Source organism: Lampetra fluviatilis, chromosome 8, assembly GCF_964198595.1.
Source record: "Lampetra fluviatilis chromosome 8, kcLamFluv1.1, whole genome shotgun sequence".
Classification (NCBI taxonomy): domain Eukaryota; kingdom Metazoa; phylum Chordata; class Hyperoartia; order Petromyzontiformes; family Petromyzontidae; genus Lampetra; species Lampetra fluviatilis.
Window position 1 is genome coordinate 13,414,763 of NC_136282.1, and position 16,962 is coordinate 13,431,724.

The 16,962-nt window shown below is 45.2% G+C and overlaps 1 protein-coding gene across 1 annotated transcript in view; it reads left to right on the forward strand.

Moving 5' to 3' along the window:
• AMBRA1 (autophagy and beclin 1 regulator 1) overlaps nucleotides 1-16,962 on the forward strand; it is a 102,660-nt gene that overhangs the window by 77,825 nt on the left and 7,873 nt on the right. Inside the window, exons 17-20 of the mRNA XM_078859385.1 lie at nucleotides 4,216-4,355; nucleotides 7,165-7,269; nucleotides 8,948-9,111; nucleotides 16,088-16,396. Coding sequence (XP_078715511.1) covers nucleotides 4,216-4,355; nucleotides 7,165-7,269; nucleotides 8,948-9,111; nucleotides 16,088-16,396 — 718 coding nt within the window. The remainder of the gene's footprint in view (nucleotides 1-4,215; nucleotides 4,356-7,164; nucleotides 7,270-8,947; nucleotides 9,112-16,087; nucleotides 16,397-16,962) is intronic.

The window sequence follows — 16,962 nt, forward strand, 5'->3', positions numbered from 1 at the left end:
CCGAGAATTTTTTTCAGTGTTGTAACAGCTTGAGTGCCGAGTGGCATCTATTCCCAAATGTACTCCACAGCCCGCAAACCTGCTGTGACTCGCAATAGTGTAGCAGGAGGGCGAACACATAAAATGTGACAACAACACTCACAAGTGATGCACTACAAGAGATTTGTTAATATCACTTTACTACACTTGTCGACAACTATCGGGGAGGGCGTGTGATATCTAACCATCTGGCCAGACTACTTTCTGAAACATCTGCAGCACATGCTCACAATACCACACTTCATGCCTCTGTGGCTATTACCACCTGCCATGTGCTCGCATATCCTTTGGAAAACACTGATTTGGCTATCACTGAAGGTTGATGGAATAACATTAGCACCGCAAATTATTGTGCTCCTGCATTTAGTAGTAATTGCTGTCCTCAAATCTCCTGGGTGAGACTAGGCGCTCTTGAATGTAGTAATACTGCACCATGAAAGACCTTCAAATGTTTCTATTCATCGCATGTTTATAAGTGGGTTGTTTTTCCCAAGCTATATCTCATGTCACGATGTTGGTGATGCTGCGTTGGCAGTGGTGCACACGTAATGAAAAAACTCAACACATTCATCAATAACACAATTATTTACCTTTCAGGAAATTATATAAGAGATGAAGTTTCATGAAGAAGTGTAATAATGAAGTGTTATAAAATGTTCTTTGGAGAGGGACAATTGGCCCAAATGTCACCTTTTATATATTTTCCTTTTAAGGCCAAAGGATGTGTTTATTTCTTTGTATATTTCATTGCCATGTTAATGGCTTATGGCGTGATGCATTTGCCAGGATCATCTTGCAAATTAAACAATTTCCACATTAAAAATTAAGTTGTGATTAAAGCTAATTGGCTGCCATAAAAATGTTTTTTTAGTTGATACTTGAAATGTATTTGTGCAAAAATTCTCATCCCCTTTGGGCAAAAATTTGATTACAAGCTTCTTTTTTTGTTGCCGCTGCCTAATTGAATTGCTTATACTGGTAGGAACTTCCTGGTTACACCAGCCCACGGGATTATTGTGTCCGTCCTTCATGCAGGGAGGGGCTGGGTGGGGAGGGAGGGGCTGGGTGGGGAGGGTGGGGAGGTGGCTGGGTGGGGAGGGGAGGGTGGGGAGGATTAGGAGGGGCTGGGTGGGTAGGGTGGGGCTTTGTGGGAGGGGTGGGGCTGAGTGGGGAGGGGCTGGTCACCCCGTGGTGCCCTTAAAAAAACTCAACGTTTAACCTACTCACGCCGGCTTGTGCCCGCCCTCACAGTCGGGCATATTTGCGGAATACACCACGCCGCCGTTGACCCTGGCCATTGACCGAGCAACCCAACGTTCCTACCAGCTCCCTCCACAGGAATGTGTTCAAGAAATTATAATCCACTGTGTTGCATATGGAGAAATAAAGAGAACACAATTTCCAGTAAAAAAAACATTAAGACATTACAGGGCACTAGAGCAGCAAGGTCGCACAGTGATAACACTCGTCCCTCAGAGCAAGCAGCACCTGGGTTTGATTCTCTAGTCAAGCGCCTTCTTGTGATGAGCTTGCACGTTCTCCCCCTGTTCTGCATGGGTTTTCCAGTTTCCTCCCATTGTAAAAACAGTGTATAACTGGTATTGGCCAAAAATCCCGCTGCTGGAAAATTACCTGCAAACTTGGCAGGATCCTCCTGAAAAATAGTTTTGAGACCTTTCCCGGATTGAATAAGCATAATAATAATACTTTTACATGGTTTACTTAAAATTTAGTAAAAACAATCATTCTTCGCTCTGGACAAATATTTATTCTCAAGTTGAGGCTGCTGGTAATATTTACACTCTTGTAAAAAAGTTGTCCCACAACAGCCTATGCTTCAATAATACAAGGGCCGCTTCTTCTACACCAGTGGGAGGAGAATGTCATCTTCTGAGGCGCATGGCGCAGTGATCATTGTCTTCCGTGACCGATGAACACCAACGGGGGGTCTCCCTTTACTGTGATGAAAGCGTCTCATTTATTGAGATGCAGACCGGTTGGCCCCAAATTGTTGTCACAGTTCATAATGCATTTTTTGGTCGGGTTGTGCAAGCAAAAAAGTGTGGCCTAAACCCTCCACACGGCGCAGCTAATTAAAGAAAGTTGTCACTTGGAACAAACCTGCTAATTTATTTTCACTGGTGGTGTTGGGAGACCAGTCCGCACACATTTCACAAATTGTTGCCATTAGCGACATTGGTGTTGCTAGAAAAGCTATCGCCTCTTGTGGCTGACACTATGAGCGATAATACGACCCCGTCTTCCTGTACTCGGAAGTGTTGACTGGAGCAGGCTCGGTGTTTGTAAGATGGATGTGCAGCGAACAGGCATTACGGCCTCGGCAGTTCAAGTGGCCCAGGGGTTCTGCTTACATCGGGGAGACGTTGGCCATTCTTGTTTGGCACGGGACGAGGGCTTGTGCTCGCGCGTCGAAATTTACCGCGTGGCAGCAGCATGGTAGGCGCTAATGACGGCCGACTCTTCGGTGTGGGCGAGAAGTGCTCCTCTTCATTTCTAATTATATTAAATGCCGTGACAGGCATGCAGGGCTAGGCCCACACCCCCGCCCCCCACCACAAATACCGCCAAACCACCCCCCCACCACCAGCCACCCAACACTTCCCTCTGGACATGCGCGCATCATGTAGGTTTTCTCTAGTGCTGGGAATAAAATGCCCATCTCGTGGTGGACCGCAGAGGCTGGCGGTCGTGTCTGCTGTGGACACATGCTGCTGTAATTATGCAATTTTGAGCTGATTTCCTAAAGGGATAATAGGCTAAGGGACTGCTCACTTCGCCTGCCACATACGTTCAATAAGTCAACAGGTATCCAGGGAATGTGGGGGGGGGTTACTTATATAGACACGTATCATTTATGATCTGAATGCGGAGAACGTTCCTGTGGGAATTTCCAAGTGTGTCCTTGTGTGCTGTATCTGGAGATATGATATAGTGTGCATTTTAATGTCTACGGCCTTTTGCCACCACACACAGCTATCTTACCTAGATCAAACAAAACTTCAGTGTTACAGGTATCCATAGCACACTCCATATTTTCATCGTTCATGCAGATTAGTTTTAAAATTGGGCTGCTTAAATGATGCTCTTTCTCTTCCATTGTGAAACGAACAAGAAATATTTGATCCGAGGAGTAATGGCTAAGGGTACAGGCAATGTAGCGTTCACCCAAAAACTGTACAGAGAGACGCCAAAATGAATGGGTGTCGCATCCTGCGACAGAGACTCGCGCGGAGAAGCGAAGCTTTCAATATTTTAGACACTGCAAAGTAACCACCCCTGGCTACCATCCTACCCCTGGCTGCACGCGGCACCATAATGCTTGGCTCACAGGAACAAGACCGATGCCTTTTAAGGCTGCATTTCCTGCGAGATTGCAGCTCACACTGCCCCCATTTTTAAAGCAACTTGGATAGCTCTTTCCCCGGCTGTGTCCCTTTGCAGAGGGAGCCTTTCCATCTCTGCAGAAATGGAAAAAGTAGCCAAGCAATCAACTTGCGCGGACACTTTTCAGCACATCCACCGACAAAAACGAGTCGACCGCGTGCGTCTCAGGAGTGTTTAAAACGTTGCAGGCATCGAAAGTGATGGGGCATAATAGTGAGGAGTGTGGAAGATTGTATTTGTCGTGTGCAGAATTGCAGTGTGGGTTCAAAGCTGTTGATGTAATGTGTGGATGCTTCTCTTTACTTGTGGTTCTAAATTTGGCACGTCATTCACAACTTGCCCCATTTCCTTGGTATGCAGTCATCATTGTTGACAATGATAACTTCACACGTAGTATTTCGTATAATCGTGTTTCAGCATTGTTTTTATCTTCCACTCTTGTTTATTGTTAAAGTATTTTGATGAACCCTTGCTAAATTGTCTTTGTCATTTCCTGCTCATTTTCTTGACAAGGCGCAGAATAACAAAAACAATAAACGTTTAATGGATCATAGAGTGTCCAGTTGTTTATCTCCATTATTGCGGGTTTTTAAATCATTGGTGTGAGACACTTGTGAATAGTGATTTAATTATCTCGCCTTTGCTGAGAATGGTGTCGCATCACACGTAAGATTTTGAATACCAAATGACGGTGGCTTGCACTTGCGATAGCACTTAAGTCGTTTTGTATCTGCCGCTATCATTAATCCCTGCCACCTCTCTGCTCTACAGCGGGTGTTCAACGTGGTGTACCCGATGCCGCCCGACCAGAGGCGTTACGTGAGCATCAACTCGGCACGCTGGCTTCCGGATGTGGGGCTGGGCCTGGCTTATGGCACCAACCGGGGAGACCTCATCATTTGCCGACCCATGTAAGCCCCTCCCCCACCGCCGCTTTCCAAACCCATAGCACCCCACCAACGCGATGCAGTCGTACGCCCACCCATCAACTCGCCCTGTTCACAGTGTGCTCTCTTGAATACTCCTCCTTGCACCAAACTCTCTCTCTCACTCCTGCTGTCCCTTGGGCTCATTTTCGATTGTCAACATGTGGAAAGAAAGTCGGTTTACCTGTACCAAATATGTCAGGGTTTATACCGAATCATTAAACCATTTTTGGGGAAATATGTTGAACGTGGCCCCGCTTTTGTAATGCTATCTTCTGGCACAGCAGATGGCAGAGCAGCAGAATTTATTATTGTACTGTATGTGTATGCTCTCCACCTTTGCCAACCTGCACTGGACCGATGTAAAGTACAGTCTAATAAACCTAGTAACCCGCATGGCATCAGGAGGCAAGCGGACATCGAGCTGTTCGTGTTTGTAAGATGCATTGGTCTGCTACACTCCATTTTGATTGATTACCTTTGCACCAGTTAAGAGCCCATTGAGACAAGAAGTCTCTTCCAAGGGTGACCCAAGTAAAAAAAAAATGCACAAACAGCAACGCAGATACATCAAGCAGCAAAAATAGGTTCCTGAGTAGGCATGTAACTGTGCATTGATTTGTCAATGAAAATTGATTCTTATGCTCACAATACATGCATCAAATCATGCGTGTGAGAGTCGATGATTTTTGATCCGTCTATGTTGTATGTAATTGATTCTCGTGGTTCCTACAGCTAATAGAGGCACTAAATTCTTCACCGCATTGCTTACAAAAGAGAATCAATTCTGAAATCAAATTGTGACCCTGGATCGTGAAAATGTTTCAAATGTTGGAAGGGGTGGATACGTAAGGTGAACAAAGTTAAAATATCTTCTTGGTTTCGATTTAAAGCTTTCGTGACTGCAGGGATTCATCTTCTTGGTTCTTTCGGTAAAGTCACGTAGAAGGGAAGTAATAAAATAATAAAAATAAAACATAATAAAATAATTCTCACGACGTTTCGGCTACAACGCAAGCAGCCGTCTTCACCTTTCGGCTACAACGCAAGCAGCCGTCTTCACCTTTCGGCTACAACGCAAGCAGCCGTCTTCACCTGAAGACGGCTGCTTGCGTTGTAGCCGAAACGTCGTGAGAATTATTTTATTATGTTTTATTTTTATTATTTTATTATTTCCCTTCTACGTGACTTTACCGAAAGAACCAAGAAGATGAATCACTGCAGTCACAAAAGCTTTAAATCGAAAGTTAAAATATATTCTTTGTCGTCTGCAGATACTCTCCCTGCAAGACCTGATTTGTGTTACGTTGGTCGTTATGGAGAACGCACGAGCAGATTGTCGCACGCTGCATATTTAAACGCCTAGGATGCACAACTTTTACCATTCTCCAAGTAAAAGATGAATGTATGCTCTAGAAGAGTCGAATGGTTCACGCAGTATACACTCTCCTAGATGGGTTTTTCTAAGTTTAGATTTTTCACAAATTGTCATTGTGAACATGATTTGTTTGGGGGAAGATGTCAAAAAGTTAAGTTTCTCTGTTCAAGTGCCCTGTTCTCAACACCAGCGAGAAGAACTTTCCATTCCACCCAGCGAGAGAACGTGATTGTTTATTGCACAACAAACCATTGTTAAAATTCTCAAGAGATGAAAGTTTAGCCACATTAAGTGCAAAACCTAATTTTAACCTGATGGGTCTTTTTGAACATTGGCAACTGTAGTCAAGGCCATAAACTATGTGCTCTTGACTCGTTGGCCTCAAGTCCATGCTCCAGACCATCCCAATACCATTATCTTCTTCTCTACATATGACAGTTTTGTTTTCTAATTTTTATATATACTACATATGCTTCTTTGTTTGCCGTAATGAACACAGTCCACTGACTTGAGATAAGTTGCATTTGGACACGAGAGAGATTAAATTGTATGAAATACGGACAACCATGTGGATAATCGGAATAATTTCAGCGAATAAATGCGGTCCCATTGGTTCTCCCACGCTCCATCCCACCAACATGTATAACAGGAGTTTCACTGTTTTTATAAAGGCAATAATGTTCATAGGTATGAAACAATACAGAGCAGCTAATTGCAGTGGGTAAAACGGTGAACAACAAATTTCACAGCGGTTTGGCGCGTGGCGGTGTGTTACCGGCATAAAAATTCTGTCGAGTGTTTTGATTGCCTCTAATGTGTGCATTTAGTTAGAAGGCTTGTAATTGGCCAAGTGAAATGTGCGTTCTTTGTTTGCGTTTTTGTTTAGCGTCCAGCACGAGCCTGACATACTTCAACTCCATTAGGCGCATGCGGTGGTTTGACCTCTGAACTTTGTATGGGGAGAATGCTTTTAGCTTTTGTTTGCAATCCAAAAAGGAAAAAAAAGTAACCCTTATTCAATTAATTACCTGTTGCAGACATTTAAATAATTTTCTCTGTCATTTTTAAAGGAAAGTTTGGGCTACGCCGAAGGGTAATTTATTTGGTTGTAAGTGCTGCGCGGCACATGGTGATTTGTGTGGCTGTCTGCTGTGTGTTACGCGCTGCCTGTTGCGAGCATAACATCAACGTAGTGTTTTATGTATGAACGGTAACGTGCCGCATATGATTTACACTTCTCCTGGCCACACATCATTATTTGTTTTGTCTTGTGGTTGTGCGTGGAGCGTGTGTGGCGTATCCCGTGTTGCACTGCAGGTTGTATATGATGCGAATCTGCACTTTGTGACTGTGCCGTGTGCCTTCGTTTGCAATTGTGCGTTGCCGGTTGTCCCTACCTCCCCCGCCCCACCCCAGTGGAGTGGACCCAAGCCTGACTAGCGACGTGGGCTGGGACAATCTTTACACGCTGTCAGAGGCCGTGGACTCGTTGCAGAGCCGTCGAGAGCCTGTGCGCCCTGGGTGAGCACCCATCACCGTCGTCGTTATGATCGCCGCGACATGTTACCATCCCGTTGGCTCTTTGGCACTGAACGCATCTCACGTCCGACATTACTCGCTCCTCAGCACAACGGCCGAGGATAACATGAACGCCTCGATTTGCAAGATTGATGGTTTAAAAAAAAACTCATTTTTTTGCATTCAGTCGGAGCTTTCTGGGCGCTTGTTATATCAAGCGGAATAAATAACATCACTTTGTGAGGTTTATTTTAAAATGAATAAGGGATGAAAACCGGCCTACAGAAAGTTATGGCAGCATAGAATATGTAGAGGCTGCAATAAAGAAATATGCTGGCCAAACTAACACTTAGCTTTATGGAGGCTATGTATCATGGACGGCCTGAAACAAGAAATCTAACATTAAAATCGTGATCATGTGTGCCATTATAGTGTACTCTAGTGACGTTACTACAGTCACTTTTTTATACTCTATGGTATTGACTTCACATTTCTCCTTTTGTGTGGCATTTGAAAAGCAACTGACAAAACATTACAACTGTCTCCATTTTGGTAATCCATCCGATGGTGTCAGGATTTTTTTGATGTGCAGCGTTCACAGTAATGTAAGACGTGATTGATCTAATCTTAAAGTCTTATTTTTGTGTGAACAAAGCTTCATAATGCCTGTATAGGACACCCGAGGACATACATCCAAAGTTAAATATCTAGTATATGAGTGAATTGGTTTTTGGTTGAGTATTTAATCGCGAAACACATTTTGCGGAAACGAATACGAGCGCTGCTTTAAATCAAGATTGAGGGGTCGCGTGCGTGGAACGGGGGAGCTTCAGGAAAGCTCGATCAAATTAAGATTGAGATCTTGCACGTGCATGTGCGTTACAGGTGACGTGCAGAGCTCGTTCAAATTGTATTGAGATTGTGTGTGCGCTTCTCAGGTGACTTAGAGAGCACACTAATTAAAAAGTGCCCTCTACTTGGCATGGCGTTGTTTATCAATAATGAGGCGTGCGGTGTGTAAGGGCTTAACCTATGAACTTAACATTTAGTTTTTTAGAAGCCAATATTACGATTTCTAATGACATTTTTGGGTTGGGCCATGTAATTATCTTTTGTTCCTTGACGTCAGGACAACTATTGCGGAAGCCAGGGTCAGGTGATGTAGTTATTCTGCCTTCCTGGATCTTGTCCTGAAGATGGTTGAAGTAGTTCAAAACAAAACGTCTTGTGTCTATTTGACTAATTTTGTTGTGAGAATATTTTTTGTTGGATGCTTTGGGGTGCGTGTGTTGAAACAATAATGTGTTGTTATGTTGGGTGGCGGAGGGTCTTAACGACTTAAATTTGGCCAGATCATTACGTGGCCTAACCAATAATCAAATCAATTATGGAGTTAATCTGTATTTGAATGGCAGACCATGGTGGATCGCGAGGCCTGGAAGTTTGAGAGACCACGGTCCAGATATTTGGTGTGAACCGCGCCGATTAAGAAGCGCTCTCTACATCACATGCAGCTTTTTTTAAATACTGACACGTCGATTTTCACACATCGGCATGTAACGTTTATCCATTTCCTATAAGCTTCAACGAGTCTCGGTGAGCTATTGAGCGAGCCGTCGCGTAGCGGTTGCCACGTCTGATTCGGTGCCGTGTGTATGTTGTGTGTGTGTGTGCGCCACAGGTCTGCGCCGAGGTCAGATGCGTTCAGGCCCGACCGCGAGTTGGCGCTCATGAGCGCCATCGGGCTGCAGCCACGCGGACCAGGCTCTTGGTCCGTGACCACTCAGGGAACGCAGACGCAGCGCCACTTCCTCAGCGCCAGCACACAGACTGACGCCGAGCACGGTACGCCAGGCAGGCACGCATGTGCGTGTGTGCCGACGAGATACAACGCCTCTCGGCACTTGCAGAGTTGTCCATTAATCGGCGCCGTTGTATATTTTTACCGAGACTCTCAATATCACGAACCATGGCGGACGGTACAGTCAGATGTAGGGCAAAGCGACGTTAGGAATTACTTTGTGGACATAAGGAAATAGGACTTCTTCTTGAAGAGATGGAGCCAAAAATCGGCTCGTGTGCAGGTGCTCAATGGGATTGTTACATGGCAGGATGGTGAGAGATGCCGACGGCTTGTGGAGGCCTTCATCCAGTAGTGGATTCATCCTAGATGATGATGATGACCAGGACCTTAACTTAATCGGGCGAAGCTGCTTGGCATCTTCATTTAGGTTTGATTTGAGAAAACATCGTAGGCATAATTTAAGTACTTTATGCAGATTGCTTGTTTTCTGTTTTGGTTGCTGGTTAATTGTTTTATGAAAACGTGGCACGCTTAAAACACTTGCCATCAACTAGGCTTGTAACGATTCTTGTCACCCACACAATTCTATGAATTGCTACGATTTGGAGTCGTGATTCCATTAGAATACTGTATTTTTTGTCCTAGTGTGTTTAACATGGTGGCCTCTGGTGGCTGCAGTAGTCACATGATTGTATTGTAAAGCATATGCTTGGATAATTATTCTGAAAGCGTAATATTTGATGGGTAATATCGTGAGCATAACAATGGATATTGGCGAATCCATGCATCGATGCATTGTTTGACCCTTCATGTCAACCCTATCGTATATTGTGCGACATGTCTCGAAGCACTTCATATCACATCTTCTCTCAAACATTTGAAAGGGCACCCTCCAAGTTGCAGCTGTCCTTGTAGGCACACGGTGACTCGGCGCTTGGCCTCCAAACGGGCATTTGTCTGCCAGTAGCAGGCAATGATTGCTATGTGTGATCTCAATTGAGTATTTTGTGGATGATTGTTTTAATTTGGCAAGTAATATCGTGCAATGTGCACTTTCACACAATTAATTGTGCCGCTATTGGTCAATTGTCTCAGCAGCCCTTCATGCAAGAGACAAAAACTTCATTTATATGCACAGCAGAAGCATCTATAATTATAATAGGGTTAGAATATCATGGTAATAAAATAATTAGATCTGACTTACCTGCGAAAGTCGCATATACTAATGAAAATACAATTATGATAACCGGGCAGAATATAATTCTTGGGTGATTAAACATGTTCCACTTGAATTATTTGAAAATCATTATACGAAGTACATAGGGTGTTTCACACTCATTTGTATTGCTGGCTACATGCAGGGTAAACAAAACCAATTAACAAAATGACATTGTGGAACACAAATTGGTAAATTACAAGAGCGCAGCTCCTGAATTATTCTGTGAATTTGACACGGTGAACTGAGCAGACGCAAATACACGTGCACTGCGTATGGTATAGAATGCCACTTTGCTGATAGTTGTGATGAAATACCCTAGTTCCTCTCTTTCAAGTTAGCCCCTTTTAGTTAGATCTGTCAAAAATATTATCTTAGAAATGATGTGATGGAAAAACAAACCGTCACTGGCACAACACCCTAGCCGTTGTGATGAAAGTACGGGGAAGTAGCACTCCTTCAATTAAAAATCAACGCACTTTCTTTTAATTTACGTTGAAAATAAATGAGCCTGTTTTCAGCAACTGAAAATGAAAGGAGTTGGGGTCTAGCCCTTTCAAATGTCTGCGGCTTGTGTTATTATTGCGTACTGATTAAAATGCGGTAATGAGCCGAGTCGACTTCACTTGTACTCCCCCCCCCCCCCCCCCCCCGTGTCATCAGTGCATTATTGTTATGAGGGTGACCACCGTCAATTTAAATTGCATGCTTCTTTCATTTAGCTCGCTTTTGTGAGTTTGTACGACCAAGCTTTGTTGATCATGCTGTTTATTTGCGCATCCGCTGAGCATTATTTGCAAAACGAATAATATTTGGAATTGTGCGAAAACAACGCCGTGCAAAGTTTCAGAATTCGCCAACTTTGACAGCCCCCCCCCCCCCCCGTGCGTGCGTTTTAATGCCGTGTACCCGTACGAGCAAATGCGGGGGGGGGGGGGGTTGTTTTTATTGTTTATTTCCTTGTTTACGTGTGGACGAGCGTTAGTGCAGCTAAACGAAACCCCTAGTCGTGTGTTGGTGAATGACGGGTTCAATTTATATGCGTTGCTGTGCTGCGGGGGACGGGGCAGCGGGTTTGGGGTTGTGGGTAGTGCGCTGGAGACTGTAAGTGATGTTAATGGAGAGGGATCCCACTAGATTTTTTTTCCCCTAATCCTGCTGAGATTGGCTTGCCCTTTGCTCCTTTCCCATAATCTCTTTCTCTCCCCATCTCTCGCCCCTCTCCCTTTGATTTTGCAGCTTTAGCAGGGGGCCTCTGAGCGCCTGGTGCCACATCTTACCGTCCATTTGCGTGGCAGTCATTGAATAATTATTAGCATAGATATTTTATTTACATTTTCCCCTGGGTTTTATTGGCTTATTATTCACGTGATTATCATCGCCTTCCATTATGTGGCAGTGTCTGCTTTTCCTTTTTACCCTTCACTCTAAGGCGCACACATTGCCCCATTCTCATTGGCTGCCGGGAAGCAAAGAACCACTGCAGTTTGTTAAGTTTCCTTGGAAACAACGCACGCCCCCCCCCCTTCACCCCTCACAGCCGGCGTCTTAGAATCATGGGACCATGCGCCGTTAAGAAGAAATAACAAGCATTGAGACGAGCAGTGCACAGGTCATGCATTACCGCAAATTGGGTTGGGAAAGAAAATATAAAGAGTGCATCGAACATTGGCCTCGCAACTGCATTGTTGGCATTCTGCCAGGATGAAAACACAGCTGTTTGCTTCGTCTCGGCATGTTGGGATGCTCAAACATCCTCGGACTCTGCTGCCGTGTTGATTCCAGTGACCTGTATTGATTTTTTACTGGCGCGTGTTTCGTGAGCACGGCCGCAGCAGGTGCGGGCACAGCGATAGCCCCAACCACATTCAATCGTTTTTGGTTGCCCGGTGGATTTAACTCAGGGCTTAGTATAGGATGAGTGTGTATGTTTGCGTTACATCTTGGGGCGAGCGGTGGTGTAGTGGTTACGGTAGAATAGTGGTTACGGCATGGTGCTATGAACCCAGCGGTTTGAATTCAATTGCCGCTCATGGACAACATTTGCGAATATTTGAACTTCTGCGCTCTCCTCTAGGTCGACTCGGCCTTGAACGAGTATCTGGTAGTGTGCTTTTACATCAGCACTGGGGACACAAAGGCACCGGTCATGGTGCTAAAGCCACCACCAACTCATGCTCCGTTCTGCCCTTTATAGGTGCTCACTAACGGTATTTCCTCCTAACAGCCTTTTTTTAGGCTATATAGGGCATGCTGACAGTTTGTATCTTGTTTAATTTTGCACTGCATTCAATGTGTCGCATTAAGGCTGCTTGCTATGGCTTTCCTAGTGTGAGGCGCAACTGTTGAATTCTCAGCCTTATTGCCTTATAAGGAGTCGGCATCTCAGCAGTGCTATTGTCAGGCTGATATTACGTGTGAATTATTAATTAACGATCACGCAAAGTGATCATCCATGCATCAGCCTGGAGGTGTTTTATTCGTCACGTTGAATACAGATGCATACACACGATGTTCAGTTCCTAGATAGTTTTACAAGGTACATTGTGTACCTTCATTAACGCGTGTTGGTTTAGAGGGGATATTTAAATAATATACCCCTTGAAAGGCGCCACCATCCATTCATCATACCACTACTGCGGGTCTGAGCCGCGGATGAAATGGAGTGCCCTAAATATGCCACGTTCTGGCTGAGCTTTGGCATTTGAGAAAAAAAAAATACTTAAAGCGTTGTCATTTGTGATGGACAGTCAAATAGCTTGCATAACATGGCGTTTAGTTCACGGCTGCTTTTGGGTGAGGTCGTTCAATGGGCGCTCTCCCATGCGTCGTTATTTTACTGCAACGGATGCACGTACGGCGCAAACACATTTAGTTGAGCCTGGTTGCACCGAGTCTGTGGTAATGCCACTTTTCATCTCCAGCGATCGCCGTATTCTTCAGATATAGGTAATAATGTGAACGATAATAATACATGAACAAAAATAAACAACCAGATTTCCATGTGTGCAGCAACTTTCATGTTCTCAGGTCAGTCACCCTTAGCTGTATGAAAAATTATCACATTACTTTTGGTTCATCACGTTGTTTTTCGTTTAGATCTAGTTTGGCTTATTCCAACTCGGAGCATTGATTTTTTTTATTGAAATGCAGCAAACTTTTTACAGAGCCTATATATAAAAGTTGTGTCCTTGTCTGGGCACTTAGGCCTGCTGATGTGACTTTTCATGAATAGTTCTGTGACGTCATCTTCCGGGACCATTCGGACACGGTGAACCAACCACTGCTCGCTGATTTCCATTTAGAAACGTCTTTGTCTCCGGCGTGATGCTGGCACAGCAATTGGAATACGTTACTATATTCCCTGGGAGGGAAGAGAAAAAGAGTAACATTAAAACATTAGAGAATGATGAAGCTCTGTTTTACACGGTAAACAAATTAAGTGAAATGTTATTAGTATTCCCCCTGTCAGCTCAGAGCCAGAATGTTTCTAAACGCTTGGCGGAGGGTAATTGAAGACTGTGCTTGCTATGTAGACCCAGGAACTTGTCCAGATGGTGGGGGGGGGAGGCCTTGGAGTGCTCATGGCTCACACTCAGTGCCACCCCCCCACGCACTTCCCTTACCCGCTCACAAGTTGCCTGCTTCCACCGTTTGGTAATTCTGGGATTCACCAGTGGCTGCGGGGAATGTATATGTGTTGAACTTATTTCGCACCGTACGTAGCCGACCGTGCTGATCGGAATGGTGGCACGTTGCTGTCTGTTGCTGGCAGTTTGAACGTTGAAGGGGTTTTGGCCCCGTTTGTACTCGTGTTTAATCCAGCTGAGGTAAAATGCATCTGATATGAACACCGCAATAGATTCCCTGATTGTCTGTAATTAAGTTTTATAAACAGTTATGCACCTCCCAAGAGGCCAGTGGTGGTGGCAGAGAAATGGCAGACAGGAATTTAATCAGTTTGGGCACTTTGTATATTTATTTTATTATAACATTGTGCGCACTGTGTGACACTGAACTTAAATGCATTGGGTGATGGCTGACAGGGTGTCGCCCACTATCCGGTGTATTTGAATTCATATGCAATGTGAAATGGTGATAGAATTAACAAGACTCATGTTAGAGCCTGTAATTGCTTATAACAGACACCAACGTGATGCATTGCTAAGTACCATTCCCCTGTACCAGAGCCAAATCAAATACTGCTTGCAATATGTTCTATTTATTATTCAAACTCGGCTATACACCTCACGTACCAAAGCTCATATTTCATTTCCCGAAGGCACGTGCATCATTTTCACAACTTTGGCAGATTATAAATCCTTTGTGGCCTCTAATTATCAAGAATCCCATTATATTTTTAACACTGTTAAGTGATAATGTGGAACGTCGTTACTGTGGAGCACTGTGAGCATGTGGCATTCACGTGGCTAAATGGCGCATGTGGGTACATGATATAAGATCAGGGAATTGATTGTGTCACTTCAGACTTAGGGGGCCCAGAAATAACTTGCAGCTCTTTTGTCGCCAGATTCAAACGTTTGCAGGACTTGGTTTGAGAAATATTTAATTTGGCAGTTCCATTGGGTAATGATTTTTTTTTCTTCCATTGGCATTTTTTGTGCCATTTTACACGCGTAAGTTGTGTTTGGAAGTCCTTGGTTGATAAAGGGTTGCTCTATCAACATGGGGTAAATATCACGGGTCGTACATTTGGAAGCGACAGCGGTAGACGGAGGTTCTGCAGGTGAGGATCGTCGTGTGGGGGGGGGTCTTCTGAGGTCCGCAGGCAATTAGTCGGCACGCGCTGTTTTGAGTCTGCGTCGCCTTTTGAAATTCAGATGTAGAGGCAAGCGTGACGGTCCGTGAGAGTGCTCGGCTTGTCACCCCGACACGTTACCTGTTCATGCATGAATTCAAAGGAACAACCCTGGAAAATAGCCTCCGGCAAATTGTTTGAGGAACAATTATGGTGGATGCGTGCTTCTGTGACCAGGAGCAATTATGGCTTTCAGGTCTCTGCCCTGAGAGGACAATTTTTTTTTATTGTGCTGTCACGTAGCATAATTTCACCCCGTTGTATACGACTGCAGTCGTGCGCCTGATGGTGAACATGATGCGTGGTTTTTGTCTCCGGTAGCACGATGTGTGCTTACCTAGTTCATTAGGCGGCTGTCACAAGTGGGTTCCGCTGTCAGCCTAAAATAGCATCTGCAGGTAAAAGTGACGAAGCTCGCGCTCATTATAAGCAAAGGACATGCTTGTTGTGTTTACAACGTTACCTATCACCTCCTGAGCTGCGACACTTGGGCTTTGTTGGGGGCCCTACGCATGCTTAAATAGTCAGGGGATGTATTTTATGTCCTGTGTAATCAAGCCTCAAAGCAGAAATAAAATAGCTGTCTGATTGTTTGAGTCGCCTGTGATATCTAGGCTGAGCAATATAAAGATCTACCATTATTCATGGGAGTCTGACATGCTGGGACATTGCTCTTTTGATCGTTGTTTTATGCTCGCGAAGAGCCGTGGCACTTTATTTGATGTCTGCTTCACGCTTAATAATGCTCACATCCATTTATATTGTCCACGAAGACGTACTTTGAATCCCTCTATACTCGCCTTTGTTCCTGTATGTCAGAAAAATGCTTACCAATTACACACGTTGGTACTATTTGCAGAGATCCTGGCCAGCGTTTGAATGCTACCTTTGCGATTTCACGCGCAATCACACTTATGAGCTCACACGAGCACTGTTCCCGTTGTGCTGCGCGTGTCTCTCGTGTGTGTTTTCGACCGCGAAGCCGACGACGGAGAGAGGCCGGGCCCCAGCGGAGTGCGGGCCACGCGTCCCAGCGTGGCGCCGGCCGAGAGCGCACACGCGGAACACGAGCGGCGGGAGGACAACGCTCCAACCGACGGCGGCCCGGACGACGTCGGCGGCGCCCTGGCACCGTTGGCGCTTTTGCCCCCGCCGAGGAGGGCGACCTCTCCACCCCGGCAGGACGAACCCGTGCAGGACGTCATCGACAGCTACGGCACGCTGTACCGGCAGGAGCGCGCCACGGGCAGCGATTCCCCACCGCCGCAGCCTTCCGCTGCAAGTGATGCAGGTCTGTAACGCCGCTGGCAGGTAGAATGTCGTGGGTTTACTCTGCAACACACCGGTGTGCTGAAGTCGTTAACTAATTGGCACGTTTTGTTTGCGTGACAAACCTGACGAATTGGCTGTGTCTGCCGGTGGCGGGTTTAACGACACATTTATGCTCACGCGATCTCAAAAAAACCCTTAATTTGGGATAATATTGGTCGCTAAAGCCGACGTGTTAAACAGCTATAACTGTGCTCCCCCCACTGAACAATGCCTCCTTGACGACTTTTAAAATCGTTTGTGCCCAGACTACTTGAAACTTTCACTTGGGGTCATTTGCCAGATACCCAGTTGTAATGTGCAGATCTAATGAAGCCACTGTGCCCAATGTGTTAACTTCGAAGGCAATTACTGTGCGTTCATAATTTCACCACCGTTCTGAACTGCCGACTGGCGTATCGCTCCTTTCAACCACGTAACCATCATTGAAATAGTTTTTCCTCTAGGTACTTTCATGAGCCCCCTGCGCCCCCCCCCCCCTTCTCGTGGCATGGGACCCCTTGACCTTTTGGCCATCGTGTGATACCT